Source organism: Scophthalmus maximus, chromosome 7 (assembly GCF_022379125.1).
Source record: "Scophthalmus maximus strain ysfricsl-2021 chromosome 7, ASM2237912v1, whole genome shotgun sequence".
Classification (NCBI taxonomy): Eukaryota; Metazoa; Chordata; class Actinopteri; order Pleuronectiformes; family Scophthalmidae; genus Scophthalmus; species Scophthalmus maximus.
In genome coordinates, this window is record NC_061521.1 from 6,291,764 (window position 1) to 6,310,008 (window position 18,245).

An 18,245-nucleotide genomic window follows, 5' to 3' on the forward strand; every position below is an offset into this window, starting at 1 on the left:
CCCGACGGCGACGACAATGGCATTTATAGTAGTTTTATAGTAGTTTTCAATTCTACTCTCCTCACTCACCACAATGTCCTCCACAACCCACCACAACTTTTTTTCCCGCCACTGGCCATTATGTGTAGTCTACAAAAATGGAAAATTCATAAACTTTTTTTTTCTTCTTTGCTTTGGCCCACAATCCAGCAGGTGGGTGGCAGTAATGCGCCATACACGCTAGGTGCCACCCACTATAAAACCAGAAGAAGAAGAAACGAAAGTACGCTGCTGTTCCAATTGCAAAATTGACCGTTCTGGGTCCTCCCGTTCTCGGGAGTATGTTCTACCGAGTTGAACTCCCAAGAACGTTCTTGAAAGAACGCGAGCTTTGGTAGGCACAGGCAAGAGACGGGGAAACAGGGAGTGCAGCAACACAAGGAAAGAAACTACAAAGTAAAACAGAAAAATGCCAGACGTTATACAAGAAACACAAGGGATAACACTTGACGGCGTTTCTCGAGGAGGACAGAAAGCTGGAGAGACTCATCATTCAACAGCAACACACTGCACCGACCCTCCGTGTGAAGATGAAGAGTGAAGTGTCAGTCTACAAAGGCTTCCCTACCATCCCCACCTCAGAAGACCCTGTGCTCTGGTGGTGGAATAAGAAGGACACTTCTCTCACAGCTCTTCACCACCTACCTCTGTGTTCAGGCCTCCTCCACACCGTCCGAAAGAGTGTTCTCGACAGCTGGGGACACTCTCAGTAAGGAGAGATCTCGCCTGCACCCTGAGAAAGTCAACGTGGAAGTTTCTGTCTTTTTTCTTTCTTTCTTTTTAAAATCTATTTCTGTTAGCTCCTGGGAAGCGTTTGTAGATTGCAAGTTTAGCTGCTGGTTAAATAGCCTGAAGGCACATCAGATCATACATACACATATGCATGGTGTGTGGTTTAAGCTTGTTTGACCTGTGTCAGTTGCTTGTACGAAGGTACACAATTGATTCGGTTGCTGTTTTTATGTACAAACCAACCACTGTAAGCCTGCCCCCCTCTACTGCCTGATCAATAAGCTTGAGAAACCTGTTTTCATTGGCTGCCTCTGCATCATCATCAATAGGCTTGGATTCATTTTTTATCATCCATTGTAACTTAATTCCAATATTCCACATCCTACGTTGTCTTCAGAACAACTCAGTGCAAGCTGTACTATTGTTAATCATCCACAGTTAAAAACTTGTTCCATGCCGACTCAATCATTTTATTTCCACAAAGAGTCTCCACTGTAACATGTGTAACGTGCAGCATTGTTTATTCACTTGATGTATTTGATGTCCTGGTTCCGCTGGCTTGTCCCAGGGATTGTAGTCCAGTAGGTGAAGTAAAGGGTTCAGGTTGTGCTGAGCACTTGTATAAAAAGCTGCCACTAGGTGGTACTATCAAACTATATTACAACAAATCTCTAGAGATGGCTCTAACACTCATGAACCTGTTTTAACAAAAACCTTGTGATACTCGGTGACGGCTCCAGAAAAAGCTAAACAGCTATTTCCAAGATTAAGAAGAATTTTTTTTTATATATTAGGAATAGCACCGACACACAGACAGGGGACCTCCTCATTAAACGTTCTACCTCAGAAAAAACAGTTTCAGCAACGATTATGCAGTAAAAATAGCGCTGCATTTTTATCACCATAAAGTCTAATGGGGTGGATATAATGATCTTTATGTCCGCATATTTAAATGATGACACCTGGTAAGTTATTGAGTGGGAGAGTCTGCCAGGGCCTCAACTTGTATAAACAGGAATGGGACAGCACCTTACCTTCACCATGCAAAAAAACCTTCTATGCTGACTATGTGCATTTAGGACTTTTTATTTTCCATATTTTATTTTCTTCTTCTGCATTTTGGCTTGATAATCAGTGGATAAGACAAAAAAAGTCATAATTTCCAGATTATCCTTGTAGAGATTCTATAACATTGGGTTTGATATTGGAAAAATGAAGAACTCTGTTGAAATGTAATTTTTCATCCACAAGAATAGATTTCCAAAATTCTCCCCCTGAGTTTCTTATTTTTTGTATTAGTTTTATATGATCTTTTTCCTCAGACAACTGAAATAATGTATTTCCCCTTGTATATTTATTTGAAACTATTTGTTTATTTACCATTTCCATCTTTCTTCATGGATCTTGATCTTCTTTCATGTTTAATACATTTGAATTCAAATTTGTAACTCAACAACCTCTTTGCTGTTCCCTTTGGCAAATACTAATCATGCCATATTTGTTTTGTTTAAATAATTATTTGTATTTTTCTACTTTCTTCACAGCCAAGGCACTTGAGGAACCGACTCGATTTGAATGTGTTCCAGGGTCTTGCTCTTACAGAGTGGACGAGAGGTAATTTGCAAATAATGAATTAAATTATAAATTTATTATTTTCCCTTTTCCAGCATGGTGGTTGTTTACCTTTTTGTTTCGGGTCCACCCCTGGTAACCCGCGTTTCACGTCACAACGCTATGCACTGTGGGTAATTCCCTCAGCCAAAGTCTGCCTCGATGCTGACTTAAGGAAAGTGGTTCAGAAATCCGCGAGCGATTTGACGGTGGGACTCTTCTTTGCCCTCATGGACTTAACAGGAACACGCCCCAGAGTCTGTGACACCAGTGATACTGTGACTGTGGACATTGATATTGGGCTACTGAACCACTAATCAGGTGAAGTGGTGCCTTTGGGATTCTTGAAATTATAATTTTTTTTGTATTTCCATGGCAACTTGTTTGACTTGAGAGTAGTCAGAACATTTCACCAATAAGCAACAGACAGACATCGCACAGCATTCTGTCTACTGAGTATGGATGTGAAGATGTTCACCTGTAATCCTTGGCACTGACTTACAGGATCACTCAACACACAACACCTACACACCAAATAAACACTACACTTTATAAAACAATGGTTAACACTTGTGGTTATCCTGCCATTGAGTTCTCCTGCTTTGTGTGTAACAAAGAGAATGTTCTTGTCTTAAATCAGACCTGCTTACTGCCCATAGGTGAATAGTATATCAATAGAGAAGAGAAAAGGGAGAGGAGAGATGAGAGTTACAGCGTAGTGGAACTCAACACTCTCACAGGCCTCATTAAGAAGAAAACTGTCACGCAGTTAAAACAACACACCACCAATCGCTCGCACACATTACAGTCTTGTGAATTTGTCAATAAATAGATAAAGAAGAATGAATAATGTCCAATAATTATTAAATACTAAAGTTGTTATCTGGAGTGGGTGCAGTTTCAAATTGCTTTTTACAGACTGAGTTGAAACACAATAAGCTTGATTCTCTACATGTTAACAATGGTCGGCAAACCCATTAAGCTATATAATAGGGTAGAATAGTAGCATTAGAATGTGCCATTACAGCCAGAATTCTTTTGTTTCCTACTTTGTTCTTGTACAATCTCTTTGTTGGCCGGAGAACCTTCTTTTCACATTTGACAGCATAATATAAAAGGTAAAATGTGTATTGCTTTTATATGATGATTGTGAATGATGCAAAGAAATAAATTCAAGTTGTCTAGTGAGTCAAGTGCCATACATTTTTTTATTTGACTCCATTCTCTTAAATCAGATGACAGAATATTTAGATAATTGTACAGAGTTGGTTTCTGATCAGAGGTCCCAGTTACTTAGTTGCACCTAAGTCAGCAAACACAATGGCGATCTACAGTGGAGATCAAGTTTTATTTACACAGAAGCAGAAAGATCTGATATTGGTATTGATGGAAAATCAATCTCCGTCACAAAGAGTTAAAGAATCAGATCTTTGGTACAAGGCAAATCCAATGTCAGAGTGTGAATAGAGCTACAGTAAGGTGATCTTTAGGGTAGTAGGAGTCAGAGTGTTTGGGGAGGTGAGCAGCAGGGAGGTAGACATATTAGCGGTTGGCCAGTTCATCTGATGTCACAGAGGAGGGCAGGCTGTCCAATGCTCCCATCTCTGTAACACACACACACACACACACACACAAAGTGTTAATGTCTGTAGACATATGTACTCAGACAAGACATAGTTATGACAAAGTTATTATATATTTACAAGGCTCACTTATATCTACCATATGTGTATCAATGTGAAATCATTACATGATGAATGTTTCACTGAACTGAAAAGCAGGGCCTGTGGATGGCACTGTCGGCCTGCCTGTTTATCCAGGGCACAATTTTTACATCCAAAGACACACTGGTAAGATTTCCATAGCTCAGAATTCTCACTAAATTCAAAGGTAAATTCAACAAGACTCAAGTGATTTACTGATCTTTGTCTGGTTCCCACCACAAAGCCAAATCTTCTATATTATAACTTATGATTTAATATACAGATGTGTATACCACTATCTGAATGGTGAGAAGTAATAACATTTTAGCCCCAGTAGCTTGGTAGTGGGCCTTCAGAATATTTGTATGCCTTAGTATTTTGCCTGATACAGATTCATGTTGGCCCAAATTGGCGTCACCATGCATTCATAGATTTAGGTATTTTTCTACATTAAATATCCTTTGATGAGGAGCTTTAGAAAAATGTTTGAGTGCATGTGTCAAACTTCTCCTGACGTAAACAGAAAAGTTAGGGTTAGTTAAGACAGAAATGATAGGCATACCTTTAAGTTTGAGGTATGACAGGAAGTTAATGATGGTGTGGATGATGTCTTCATCTGCTATTCTTAGGGCACCTAAGGAGGCAAGGTGCAGCCTCACGTCATCTAAGGTGCTGTAGACTGTGACTTTTGACAAGTGCTCTGGAAACAAAATTTTGTGTCCAGATACCACATAGGGAGATTGTCCTAATTTTGTGCGTGAAAGACAGACAGACCTGTTCTGTAGTCCTCCTCCATGTCTCTCTTGCCAGCCAGACCCGGCTTGTCTCCCAATGTCCTGTGTCCATCTATTCCATCTGAACAATTAGGGGTGAGCACAATCGATACAGTCATGCAGCACAGCTGAGCATTTGATTCTACTGGTTCACTACATTAAATCCACTTGAAATTCCAGTTAACCTGCATTTCAACTTGATAAAAGTAGTATGGTTTTAAATTTTCAGCTGCACCAGGACTTCCATCTCAACTGTCCATTCAGTTGTCTTATATTTGCTTGAACTGAAAATAAAGTATCTGATTTGAATTTAGCCTGAAGTGTTGAGATGATTCAATACAATAATAACGTAAAATGTCCTAAATATCCCACTGTTACAGAAGCATCATACATTAGGCACATAAATAGATACTGAACACATGGCACACCCCAAATTCTTATTAAAAAAGAGCTAAAGGACATTGTTGTACACTTTATTTCATCATACTATTTGGTTTGTTGTGGGTAAATTTCCAAACTTGTACGGACCACCTGCAGGGCTTGGCTCACAGAATTGCAGTAAAAGAGAGATTTGAACAACAGAAGAAATGAAAAAGCACATTTAAAATGGGATGGAGTGGAGTTTTAACACATGCATTAGAATAATAATAATGAAATAAAATGAAAAAATATTGGACAAGCCAAGTGATTTGCTTTGTTGTGATAGCTCTCAGTGCAATCCCAAAGAAAGCCACATGGGTTTAATGGGTTTAATCACTGGTGGTTCTGGTTTAAGTGCTTTATAATGCTACAGACCAGAAACTGTCCAGTGTGACGACATTTTCAGAATCAGAACGAGCAAAATCATTAATGGCTAACTGGATAGGATTCAGATTTGCAGCATGGGAAACGGGTTACATATATTTTCAATCACGGCGCATAAAGATTCTGGAAAAATCTACCTTATCAGAAACAGAAAACAAAAACAGAATCAGACTTGTGATTGATTTGATTTGCTACCAGACTTTATCAGAAATGTGTCTTTATCTTTAAAGTTCACGCACTCGGTGCATCACTTTATCCTACAAGGGGTCATGATGTGCAATTTAAGAGGAGTGGGGCTAAGTAGCAGGAATTGTTTGACTCATCCAAAGTTCTTCATAATTAGCTGAAGTAGTGCTTGAGTTGGTACCCCCTGACATCTTTGTGTGTGTGTGTGTTAACTCAAGCATTGAAGTCCAATTAAAACACATGACATTCGATGACCCCAGGAAGGAAAAATAGGCCATTATATACAGTATATCATACTATATATTGTAAGTACATCATACATTTTACGGGTTTTGTCTATCAAATACAAATTGTTCCTCCTGTCTCTACTGGCCCTGTAATATTTTGGTTTTTATATGATATTTATGTATTTTATTTATATTTGTAGTGAATTGTCTTGTAGCACTTATATTATGTTTATTTTATTTTTCTTTGTTTTGGTTAGTCACTATTATTTTGTCCTTTTGGGTTTATTGGATTGTTCACAGTCTAGAGAGAGACTAGAAACAAGGGCACAAAGTGGGGTAAGGAGGAAGTCAGGTCATGTAGCAGAAAGAGTGGTGTGGGTTGAAGAACACTTGTCAGGTCTCCTGTATGAAACAGATGCATAAACCTAACCAAACCATGACCTTTCCACAACCTTAACCACATGCTTATTAATGTTACCATGACATCAAAAGCCTACCCCTTTGGGTTGTTTGCGAGGTACGGGACTAAAGACCTGTATGGTCATTTAGGTTTGGGCGACTTGTTGGCCAGTCAGACACCAACAATGTAAAGCTTCTACTTTCTGTACTTTCAGTATGTGATCATTTGATGGTTTTAATATCGAAATAGCTCAGTAAAAAACACTCCCTGTGAGCATTATTGCTATGCTATAAGTAAGTATGATTTACTTTTCTTTGTTAATTTGATTAGATTAGACACATCAGCTGTATGATTGAAGTATCAATTCAGAGAATCTGCAAAGGGACATTTTGGGACAAATGCAGAGTACTATCTGCATATTTTGTCTCAGAAACAATTAGAACAGCAACATGTTTATGTTGGGTCGGCTCTGGTGGAAAATTGATTCAGAATGAACAAGGTACAGGGTGTTCAGAATGTGCTTCACTCTGAAAACCAAGGCAAAACCACCTGAAACAAGCAAAAAATGTGAATATAGCTGTTGTCAAAGAAATGGATGGAAAGGATTTATTTGTTAATGTTAAATAGGAAGTTTACTGAATTGTAAGTTGACTTGACCAATAATTACTCTCTGCCCCCTAAAACCTTCAAACTTCCTTTAAAATCTTTTTTCAAATATATATATATATATTTTAAGCTCCAGTGTGTTCGAATACAAAGCCAACAATGGAAAATGCCCTAATAATTACAACAACAACACCGTAGCTCTGTGTATGTCAATTCACGAAGTGCTTCACAATCACAGCAAATGAAAAAGCAATACAAGTATAGAATAAAAAAAAGAAAAGAAAAGTAGCAGCAGCATCAAGTGGCTGGAACACAAAATTAAAAATAGATATGCAACGACTAATGACAAAGCGTTTTACTTACAATCTAGCAGAATCACCTCCTACCAATAAATGCCTCCAACTATACTTCTATTTCTATCACTTCTTTGCTCAGAGGACGTATTGAAACCGTGACAAGTGACCATCACTACCGTCCTCGTCTGACAATAAATCTCATTCCCTAGCAGAGAAGAAAATGAAGAATATTTAATAGGTTTTCCCTTAAAACCTTCACATGGAGGTTGGAGAATTAGAAATGTAAACGCACCGGAAAGTGACTGAATGAATAGCTAACATGATGCTTTCTGAGATAGCTTTGGAGTATGTTTTATTTTACTCTTCGTGGAGTTAAGCTCAGTTTGTGTCAAATCCTCGTCTTTGTGTCCGTCTTCCTGTTAAAGTGTGGTTATGTGTGTGGCAGTGGTCGTGCACACCAGCTCATCATCAGCTCAACGTCTGCTTAAAAGCTGTGGCTCTTCAACTACTCGTAGACAGCATTGACTTCTGTGTGGTGCAACATTTGGCCAGCTAGACTTTGACATTTGTGATTTTGCTTGATGCTCATCAGCCTACAGCTCTGCCTGTCAGACCAAGTCGGGAACTCGGCTACGACACCGCTGCCACGCTCCCCCTGCCTCGCCCAGACTTCACTGCCTGCCTGCTCGACTTTGTCACCCTCAGTCCTCATCCCTTTACCCCTGAAGTTTTCATTAAACTTTGTTAAACTTCTGCTGAGTCTTGTTGTCTGCATTCAGGGTCCAGAATATAACTCAGCCTTAACAGTTTGAGCTATTCGACTAACCTGTACCGACAGTATCTCTGGACACACAAAGTAGAAAGTGCTCCTCTTATCTAACTTCTGGATAAAACATGGACTCTTTCTCCAATAGGACTTGTTTTAAATAGCTTCCAGGTCAGTTTCTGGTTTTCTCCTTAACATTTTTAAAACAAAAGATCTGATTTATACAGTATTGGTGACATACATGTATCACACATACTATAGCTAAAAGCAACACACAGGGGCCAGAAACTACTCATATCAGCTCCAGATTTCGGACATTCTGACAGTTATGAAACCCCTTCTTGTCACAGAGAACTAAATACTGTAAGTGCCAAAACTGAATACAAAAAATATCTATTAATAACCATTTCAGCTTATAAAATGTAGAAACACTGTATTCTGTTTGTTCATATCTGGCTGAACATAACAACTGACCATTACTGCCAATTAAGGCTATTCAATCTGGCGCAACTGCCAAGCAGTGGAGCTGCCCATTTTAAAATATGCTCAGAAGATATAGTAGTGGGAGGATTTCCTGTTTTACCCTATTGACAAAATGGAAATATACAGGGTTATCTCACCGTACCAGAGCCTCTCTTGCCCAACAGACACTCATGAGATCAACACGAATCCCTTTGCTTAAAGCACAGACAGAAATGCAATAAATAAATGCAGAGAGCAGCGGAACGACAGACGTCCTCCGCTGATGAGTGGCAGTAGCAGCTAAGAGGCAGCATGTTTGGACAGAGCAATTCCTGGCCTGACACCAAGGCCCTGCAGCGGCCGTATGTTGCTATCTTACATTGAGTGACCAGCTCGTCTCTGCCTCTGGCACTGGGAGAATCCTTTATCTGAATTAGGTGATCAATACGACCTGAAACACAGGATGAGGCAGGAGCAACCTTTACCTGGGCTTTACACACACACACACACACACACACACACACACACACACACACACACACACACACACACACACACACACACGCATGGATACCCAGGCCAGTGTTCACTTAATGAGTCCTCTAAAGGTAATGGGGCAATCTTTAAATTACACTAAATTGGACAGGGAGAAAGATAGAATTCAAAGAACATAAGCTGGACCGCGTCTTTTGTACGCTGTGTTACACAGGCAACATTTTCAGACAATACAGGTACAAACCCAGCCAGCGATTAGCCACCACCGTATTACTGTAAAATGAGAAAATGATGTTCGAAGGTATCTAAAATCATTATGTAGCAATAGATGTACAGAGAGCTGATGTTTAATCAAGGCCCTCAGATTAATACTCCAGGATGCGCCCCACTTTTGGTTAAAGATACATTACATCAACACTGTGGAAAATGCACTCAATCACTTTCTTGCCCAGAGTTAGATTAGAAGACCAACATCACTCTGCCTGTGACGTATGAAACTACAGCCTGGAAACAGGATAAAAGTTAATCTGACTCTATCCAAAAGTCTGCACCTACCAAGTACTGAGATCACAAATTTACATTTTATATCAACTGGTTAAATCTGTAATGTATTTTTTTTACACTTTGGTTTTTGCATGGACAGGTGGACACAAGTGTGTGGTCAGATGCATTTCGGGCATTGGAGCACATAATAATTGTGCTTTTGATCAACAAATCCTCGCGTAAAGTCAGTGACACAGAATTCCACTGGTACTTGAAGCAGCGTCGTTATCAGGACAGTAATATGGACCTACGTTGGCTGGTGCACAATGCCCAATACACTCTGCTTGTCGAAGACACACATGATCCGCTCATATGCGCAGAGTCCAACTGTTTCCACTGCAGAGAGGATGTTCTCTCTTACTACCTGACAAATCAGCCCTCTCAGCGTCGATTCACCAAGGCGCAAGCTCGCTTGGCTTGTAAAGGGGAATGGGAGATGGCCACCCGACGGGGTTTACAGCCCTTTACACCAAACATGATTTGAGTAAGTCCTCCCCTCACCGTGTGAGCCGCAATTTTTTAATAGAACCTTTACACAGCCCCTTTAGTGCAGAGAGTGTGATGTAATGTAAATATAATCTATTCATTTCTTCTTGACATTTTGACTTGTCAAAAGCGGGAAAAGCGGGCATAAATAACTGACAACTGACCTGCCACAAGATGTTGCCTATTTATCATCACTTTGAACCATAACCGTGTGCACGCGCGTGTGTGCGTGTGTGTGTGTGTGTGTGTGTGTGTGTGTGTGTGTGTGTGTGTGTGCAGCCAGTACTTACGGGGACCTAACAGATAGCCAGCACTGTTCAGAGTCCAGCCCCGCTTCTCCTTTGCCTGCAGGACACAGAGACAAATGATAATCGGATCATGGACAAAGACACAGGTTTACTTTACTTTACTTTACTTTACTTTACTTTACCCCCCCCCCCCCCCCCCTTAAATATGTCTAAAACTCTTTTATACTACCATGTTACATTATATATCGGGCTGTTCTTATATCGTTACTCATTTGTCACTTTCACATTATTATTTCATATGATATTTCTTTTGGGGTACTCTGCTGCCTAAAAGGTTGGGCGTCTGGCTGCACATGAGAGCTGGCGGGCACGAGGACGACGACGACGACGAGCGCGCGCTGCATCTCACCGCGAGGACCAGCCCGAGGGTCTCGGACAGAGTTGCGCAGAGGATGAGCGACACGCAGAGAATCCCGAGGCACTTCTGCATCTGAAACAGAGGGAGGGAGAGGGAGAGAGAGAGAGAGAGAGAGAGAGAGAGAGAGGAACGTTTCACGGTTCGGAGGAGACTCGCCACAGGCCAGGACTCGAGACGCTCCAACATGAGGGAACTTTTCCAGAGGATGCAACAACAACAAAAAAGAAAAAAAGAAAAAGTAAAAGAAGAAGAAGAAGAAGATCCCTTTTTAAAGTTCACAAGAGCAGTCGACTCACCTTGGATGCGACTTGTACTGCCGGCGGCTCGTCTCTGGATTCAGCTGCACAAGGTCGGTCGGGGTGTGAGACTCAAGGTGTTTGGGATGAGACGCAGACTCCGTCCAGCTTTTATTCTCTCTCCCCAGCCGGAGCCCAGTGCCCGTCAGCTGGCGTCAGCGAACCCCCCCCCCCCGCAGCCAGGAGGGGCAGGTCACGAACTCACGCACATAATGAATGTCGATTATATATCATACAACAACATCATCGGATTTCTCTTTGTCGCCCTCCGAGACATGGGATTCAATTTGAAAAGAGCCTGCGCGGACTTCAACATGCTTCCTCCATCAGCATCATGCGTCTAAAAAAACCAATCTCCTTGTCCACGATCATCGCTGATTTCATTTGGATTATTTGCCATTTCGCCAAATAGTCGTTGCGCGTATATCCGTCGTCAGATGTTGTGCAGATCGTACTGAGGAATCCATACCACAGTAGTAAATGGCATTTTAAACCCAATTTCCCTCGTGGATCAATGAAGTGTTTCTGATTGGGATGAACCGTGGTAGAAGAGCTGTGGTGCTGAGTTACTTCTAAATGTTTAGACTAGAGCCAGGTTACGCTCACATCCAAGTGAAGGGCAAACGGTTTGCAAAGAGATGCACCACCACCAGCTTTGGAATTAAATTTTACGCTTAGATCCTTTTTCGGGATCATGTCACCAAAAAAAAAAAAAACAAGCAGAAAGCTGGGACCCCAGTTCCAGAAAGACACGGCATATGATACTTTTACTGCTTTTTGAGTTTTTATTCAAGGTCATTAAATAGCCATTGTCTCATTTTAAAAAAAAGGACACCAGCGGTTCAGTGCCATGGACAGAGTTGATTGAAGGACTCAATGTGAGCAGGTCTCATGGCCAGAGAGACAGGCTGTGCTATCAGAATTCAACTTTTTTGACACAACGAGAGAAGTACAATAGTACAGTTCACATTCAAAATTTGAGAAATATTGCTCCAGCTTTGCATCCCAAAGATTAAAACTAAGGGAGATATTACCCTTCATTCCAGCGTGTGCAGTGTTGGCTGACAAATATGTCACCTCCTGCCACAACAAGAGAAACAAACAGTGGGACACAGATAGAAATGAGTACAATATATACAGTACAGTGGCACTATTTTCATTTGCTTCTTGTTTTTTCCTATATTTTTATGGTTTTATAACCTTTATTACCTTCACTGTTTATTTTGTCTTGCTTATCTGTGCCATTAATTATTTTATTTCATTACCTATTGCTATTTTACATTGTTATTTTCATTTGCTCTAACTGGAAGAGGACGTGAGGTGAGCTGGACAGAGTGATCAGGGGTGTATTCCAGAAGGAAGATTTAACAAACTCTGAAGCTAACCCTGAAATCAGGGAAATATCATAAAACTTCTTTTTTATTTAGCTACAATCCCACGGGCACAAAAGGACTGTGGGTGCAGTAGAAAATAAGAGCATAAGCATAAGAATATGGTGCAGATGGATAAGGCATTTTTAATCATATTTCACATATTAAACAAAGTAAGGGAGTAAAATGAGGGAGGGAAGGAGAAGAGCAGAGGGAGGGAGTAACAGGAGAGGGGTGGAGAGGGGGAAGGAGTAGAGGGCATACAGGAGGAATAAATACTGTTGATAAAGTTTAAATTTCTGGCTGTTTTGTTTCTTTGCACTTGGGACAGAGAATGTGATACTGAGCAGGGTGGCAGGTGGGGCGGACGGGCTTGAGGCGAAAGGCTGAGGCTTCCAGGCAAGGCAATCTCTGCGTGAGAAGGACAGACAGGTCTAGGGCAAAACGGAGTGGCATAAGTGTCCAGCAAAAATCCACAAGAATAAAAGAGTAGTACTGCGAATCACAAGAATGTTGACCGCGTGCAGTACCACTGGGCGGGTAAAACGATTGGGCGATGAGAGCACACTCAGCACAGCAGCAGCGAGAGATTTTCACTAAAACATAAAACAACCGGTTAAATAAAATGATCTGAAGAACGGGCTTTGGTATGAACAATATTGCAAAAAATGTCTCAGATTCAATCTGTACAGCAGCCTGAACGTATTCCGGAATACTAATAAACTCCCATCACTACAGCAAACTCTGAGACTGGATTTTCTTAAACAAAGGTTAGGTATATAATGTTTGATGAATGAAGCTTGGTGGAGAAGAGTCGTGCAAATATGATGCAGACTATAAACATAATGAGCAACGTGCTCACAGAATGAAGTTGCACTCAACGAGTGACATGTTACAACATGTTACCACAGAGTTTTCACCACAGCAGCTTTCTAACATTGTGGCACATGTTAAGAGAGTGAAATTGTGTAATTAAACAATTCATCTCAGTGAGGACCCAGTGGAACCTTCAGATGGAAATTTCATGGTTCCCTGCACACCACATTGGAAGCTAATCTGGCCTTGATATCAATAATCAATTCTAATAACATCCATTCACTTTTGGTCCTCAGGCGCATCTCTGCAAAGCAAACAAATAAAAAATATTCACACAAAATCACCACGCACATTAAACTAGGTAAATCACACACTGAAAACTAAACAGCTGTTTCTTTACGGACACATAGTGGAAATATATATTCCTATTGTATCACACACTTTGTCGACTTCTCTTACGCTTGGTCTTTAGCTAAGTCAGCCTTAACTTTATGTTCTAAGTCCAGACGCAGAGTTACGCCTGTTGCACAAACTGGGTTCAAGAATTCTCCTCACTGATATCGGTCGTAAATATATTTCGCTCTTTGTCTGTCACACATAGCGGAGGGAGATGCTTAAAAACAGCTGACATAACTGGTGCAGCCCTGTTTTGAAATTCATTTGAAAAAGAAATGTTTTGCAATGTTGTGAGAGAAAAAAACAGATAGGATGAAATCAAATGATTCTTACTAGTTTTAAAAATGAAATGTCTCACAATTTAAATATATAAATGTTTATATATATGCATTAATGCGATTATATCATTAGGTTTTTTTTCATGCATTGATTTAATATTGAATACTGGGTCACATATTGTTTCCATTCTGCAGAACAACATTTATGTATTGTCACTCCAGATTCTATGTGTTGGTGCATTTCTTTAAGGCTATCAAGTCTATCCTTTGAGTATAAATTTGACTGAGACAGTCAATCTGCTCCCATTAAACAGCTTTAATTAAGCTATTTAAGGAGCTATTGAGGGCCATAGCTTAAAGGGGCAGTAAGTGATTTTGGAGAAAACTTATTTCGCTCTCTGTTGTTGTGATTTCCGACGCACTAGCCATGAGGCCAAAACCGCAGCGTTGCAGCGCCACTTGCCAGCGCGGCTCTTAAGGTATGGACGGGTGATGTTTACAAACTGCGCTCGCGGTGTTGTGTGGTGCAGTCCCCACCATTTTTATTTTTGATTTATGGAGCCTGGGCTGCGCCAAAGCTGATTTTTACAAAACGTGTATTGCTTTAGAATAGCTTACTGCCCCTTTAAATGGCTGTGCCTATACTCATAGAATATGGAGTTACAATACGTAACTATTGTTCTATTTCATATAGGCTCACTGTCTCCGTCCGGTACCACAAGCATAAACACACACACACACACACACACACACACACATACTTAAGCAGACAAATCGTACTCCTTACCCAGCCACTGCACCATGCAAGGACACACAGCAGATCTCATGAGCTCCTGAATGGAGCAGAACATGAATGGAACGATCAAATTCTTTTTTATCGAGATGAAGGCTGGGAATAACGAAGCCTACTGCTACAAGGTAGTGCAGACGAACATTACGCATTGTAACAGTCAGCGATGAGTAAAGTAGGGAGCGCTCACATGAACAATCATCCAATAAATCACTATTACAAAACTCTCAGTAGAGTGAGTCATAGCGAAAGGAAGAGCAGGAGGAGGACCATGAAGCTGCAGCAGGGATATCTCCCACTATCATCCCTCCGTGCAGAGCCGAACACCCTTCAGAAATCATTTCACCAGGGGGTGACTATACACCGACCTGTCTCTGAAGCCATTGTGACAGGAGGAAATAGCAACAGCGTGTGAAATAGCGTGTTAAAGACAGACCCTGTTCACCAACAGCTGGAGAAATCCAAGTCCCTCTCCAAACAAAGCAGTGCATTTTGCGGTGTATGGCGCTCTGAGAGATGTGGCTCTTCTGCTCTAAATGGTGCGCATGACATCCTTAGAGAGGCCCAGTCTCTCTAAGCATTCCCATTCAGCGTGCCAAACCCAGAGATGCTGGCCTATCACCAGATCAGTCCTGATCACTCCCCCTGCTTGGGAAAGAGCATCTTCAAGCCACGGGACATGGCTGGTCCGCCAAGAGGCACTGCGGACATGGGAACCATGACGTGCCTCTGCGCTCCAGAGCTATTAGAAGCACACTCTCATAGCATCTGAAATCAATTCATCCCCAGATAAACATCAATTTGAGAGGGAAGAGGAGAGCCTTTTCCAGTTTATGGCAAAGCCCATGTCACGGTTTGGTTAAGCAGGACCCAAAATGCAGGTATGGGGGAAAAGGGATTAAATGAAAGGTAACGAAAGAACAGACCTCCAGTTTTGTAAGATCAAAATAAACAAAATCTCAAACTTAGATAATCCAAAACTTCAACACAGGAATGTGGACAAAAAGCACTGAGGTGAAATTTGGCATGGCATGGCTACACAGAGATGAACAGAGATACACAGGGATAAACAGACAATCCAACAAGGAGGCACAAAGACTATATGGAGGGCACAGGTAATGATACACAGGTCCATACAAAAGGTCCACAAGAAACAGAAGTCTTGGTCCTAGCGGACCATGACAGCCCAGGTTTGACGTTGGAGGCACTCATGGTCAGAATGGCACTGGCGGCTTTACCGAGCTCTTCCGCCCATTCAGGAGGCATGAGTCCAGGCTCGACTGCCATCTTCTTCACAGAGTGAGCCAGGACAGAGTCATCGAACTCCGACCCCTTCCAGAGAACAGGTGTCGGCGACCTACCACACATCCTCAGCAGCAACAGTGAAGGCGTCCACCCTGCGCTGCTTTTCCGCCTGAGGAAAGAGCTTGCAGTACAGGCATGTAGACTGTGAGGTAAGTGCCACACCGGCATGCGCCGGCCCGGGGCATGACTCTCAGTGGGTATGCAGGTGAAAGCCCATGATGTAGGCGGTGTCTCACACACCAGACACAAGCACGCGGTTTCGGAGTAAGTCATCTCAATGGAAGTCTTCTCCGGTTCCTTTCATAGTTGGCTAAAGAAAATTGGGAGCAGATTGACGGTCTCAGTCCAATTTATACTCGAGGTGAGGCCCACATAGCAGGTGGCAGAGCCGCGGGAACGTATTTTGACTAGGTGGTGTAGCGGTCTCAAGTAAACTGAAAAAACTTGAGGATAGAGTACAGAGGGATGTCATCGCAGAGACGTCTCTGACATCTGCGAACTCCCTCCCTCGCAGGCAGCTCGCAGTCAGAGTGGCCACGTAAGAGAACTGTACTGGCATACCTTATCGGTTCTACACATGGAGTCATGAGATTGATCATTGACAGTGTCATGTCATCCAAAGAGTCTGTTAGTCATCTTTCTTTTTTTAAAGAAAACGTGTCATTGATCGCTGTTTAGCCATAGTTGCATCAAAAGTATTTTTTATGGTTGCACTGAAGAAAGTTAAGAAGAAGAAATTCTTCTTCTCTACTACTACTACAAACTGCCCTTCATTCAAATACACCCGATTGCCCCCTACTGGTCTAACAGTGTTGCTGCAATCTGGTTTACCATAGAAAAAAATGAATATTTCAGTAGTGCTGCGGCCTACTAGTATATAGAATGATATGCATATTACTAGTATGTAATGACACCTCAATTTCTTGCAGGATACCGATTCTCCTGCGTCATTTCGACTCTTCTGACTTTGACCTTTGACTTGATCCGATTCCTGACATGACTGCAGTAAATTACGTTTGGCGACCTCTTGAGGCTGCCGCCACCCCCGCACCCCCACTTCCCATGTCCCTGGCAGGTGGCATGGACCTTGAAAATTTTCATTGCTGCACGGTCACGCGAGGGATAAACCAACTAGCGATAGCCTTAAAGGGCGAAGCCTACACAAAATAGAACGGGTTGATCTGGCAAGCTTTACTTTATAAATTGTTTAAACTGTCTTATGTGAGTTACCAAATATAGTTGAACCTTAACAAAAAACGAGGTGTAATGATCATCTTTCCAGTAGTTGTTGAGATTTTTCAGTAAGGACCAATATAATGGGCCAAAATCTGAATCTGTAAAACAATGAGTAGTTGTTGTGGTCGCCTGCCATCATCAATAATGAAAATCTTAACTCACAAGTGGAATCAATGCTGGTGCTCAAGATGGATGGTTGGTATGCTCCTATCTGAATTTGTGTCAGATTGGGTTTACATTGTTTTCAGCTCTGTATGTGCACTTGGTTTGGTAATGTACTCTTGTTGTTATTAGTCGTAGGACCTGAAAAAGAGAAATTGAAACCCTCATCATGCTAATGTAGATGCTGTATCATTGTGCTGAATTATAGTCCTATGTATTTGTCCAGGTTTGTCTTCAGCCTGTTCAAAATGATTTCATGCCGGGTTGGTAGATTAAAGCCTGATATAGTTATGATTAAAGGTTATTAGAACCCATTCAGGGACCCAGAGCAAGAAAAACACAGTAATCAAATGAATCCAAATTTTTGTGAGAGGAAAACATTCAAAATATATTGAAAACATTTTACATCCTCCCTGCAGTGGTGAAAATAAACACTACACAATTAAATGAAGACAGTGAAAAGTACAACAGAGGGAGAGGGCCTGTTTCATGGTCTCTCTTCAACTCTCCACCTCCACTCTGTAATAACACAAATCACACCCTGACCTGTGAATGGGCCTTCCTGGCAATGAGCAGCAGCTGCCCCTGAGGATTTACTGTTTCTGTCTGTAATGATGGTCACTGGTATCTGACATGATGGAGGGCATTACCGCAGAGACAGGGGACCTAATGGTAATGGAGCAGAGACACAGTGAGATATGGTACAAGGAGAAATAGAAGGGAATGTAATGCAAAGAGGTAGGGATGGAACAAAGAGAGAGCTACAATAGCAGCTCAGGAAAACCGCTTTCCAATATAATG

At 41.5% G+C, this 18,245-nt stretch overlaps 1 protein-coding gene across 2 annotated transcripts; it reads right to left on the reverse strand.

Moving 5' to 3' along the window:
• Positions 1–3,571: 3,571 nt before the first annotated feature.
• Positions 3,572–11,257, reverse strand: gal (galanin/GMAP prepropeptide). 2 transcript variants are annotated; one of them, XM_035643672.2, is made up of 7 exons: positions 11,092–11,257; positions 10,787–10,867; positions 10,420–10,474; positions 8,985–9,056; positions 4,860–4,940; positions 4,648–4,719; positions 3,572–3,986 (listed from the first exon to the last, which is right to left on the reverse strand). In XM_035643672.2, exons 2-7 carry the CDS (start codon positions 10,865–10,867, stop codon positions 3,925–3,927), a joined length of 423 nt encoding a protein of 140 aa, XP_035499565.1. In that variant the 5' UTR covers positions 11,092–11,257; the 3' UTR covers positions 3,572–3,924. The 2 variants fall into 2 exon arrangements, with proteins under 2 accessions (XP_035499565.1, XP_035499566.1); XM_035643673.2 differs by lacking the exon at positions 8,985–9,056 and having other exon boundaries at positions 11,092–11,249.
• Positions 11,258–18,245: the final 6,988 nt, after the last annotated feature.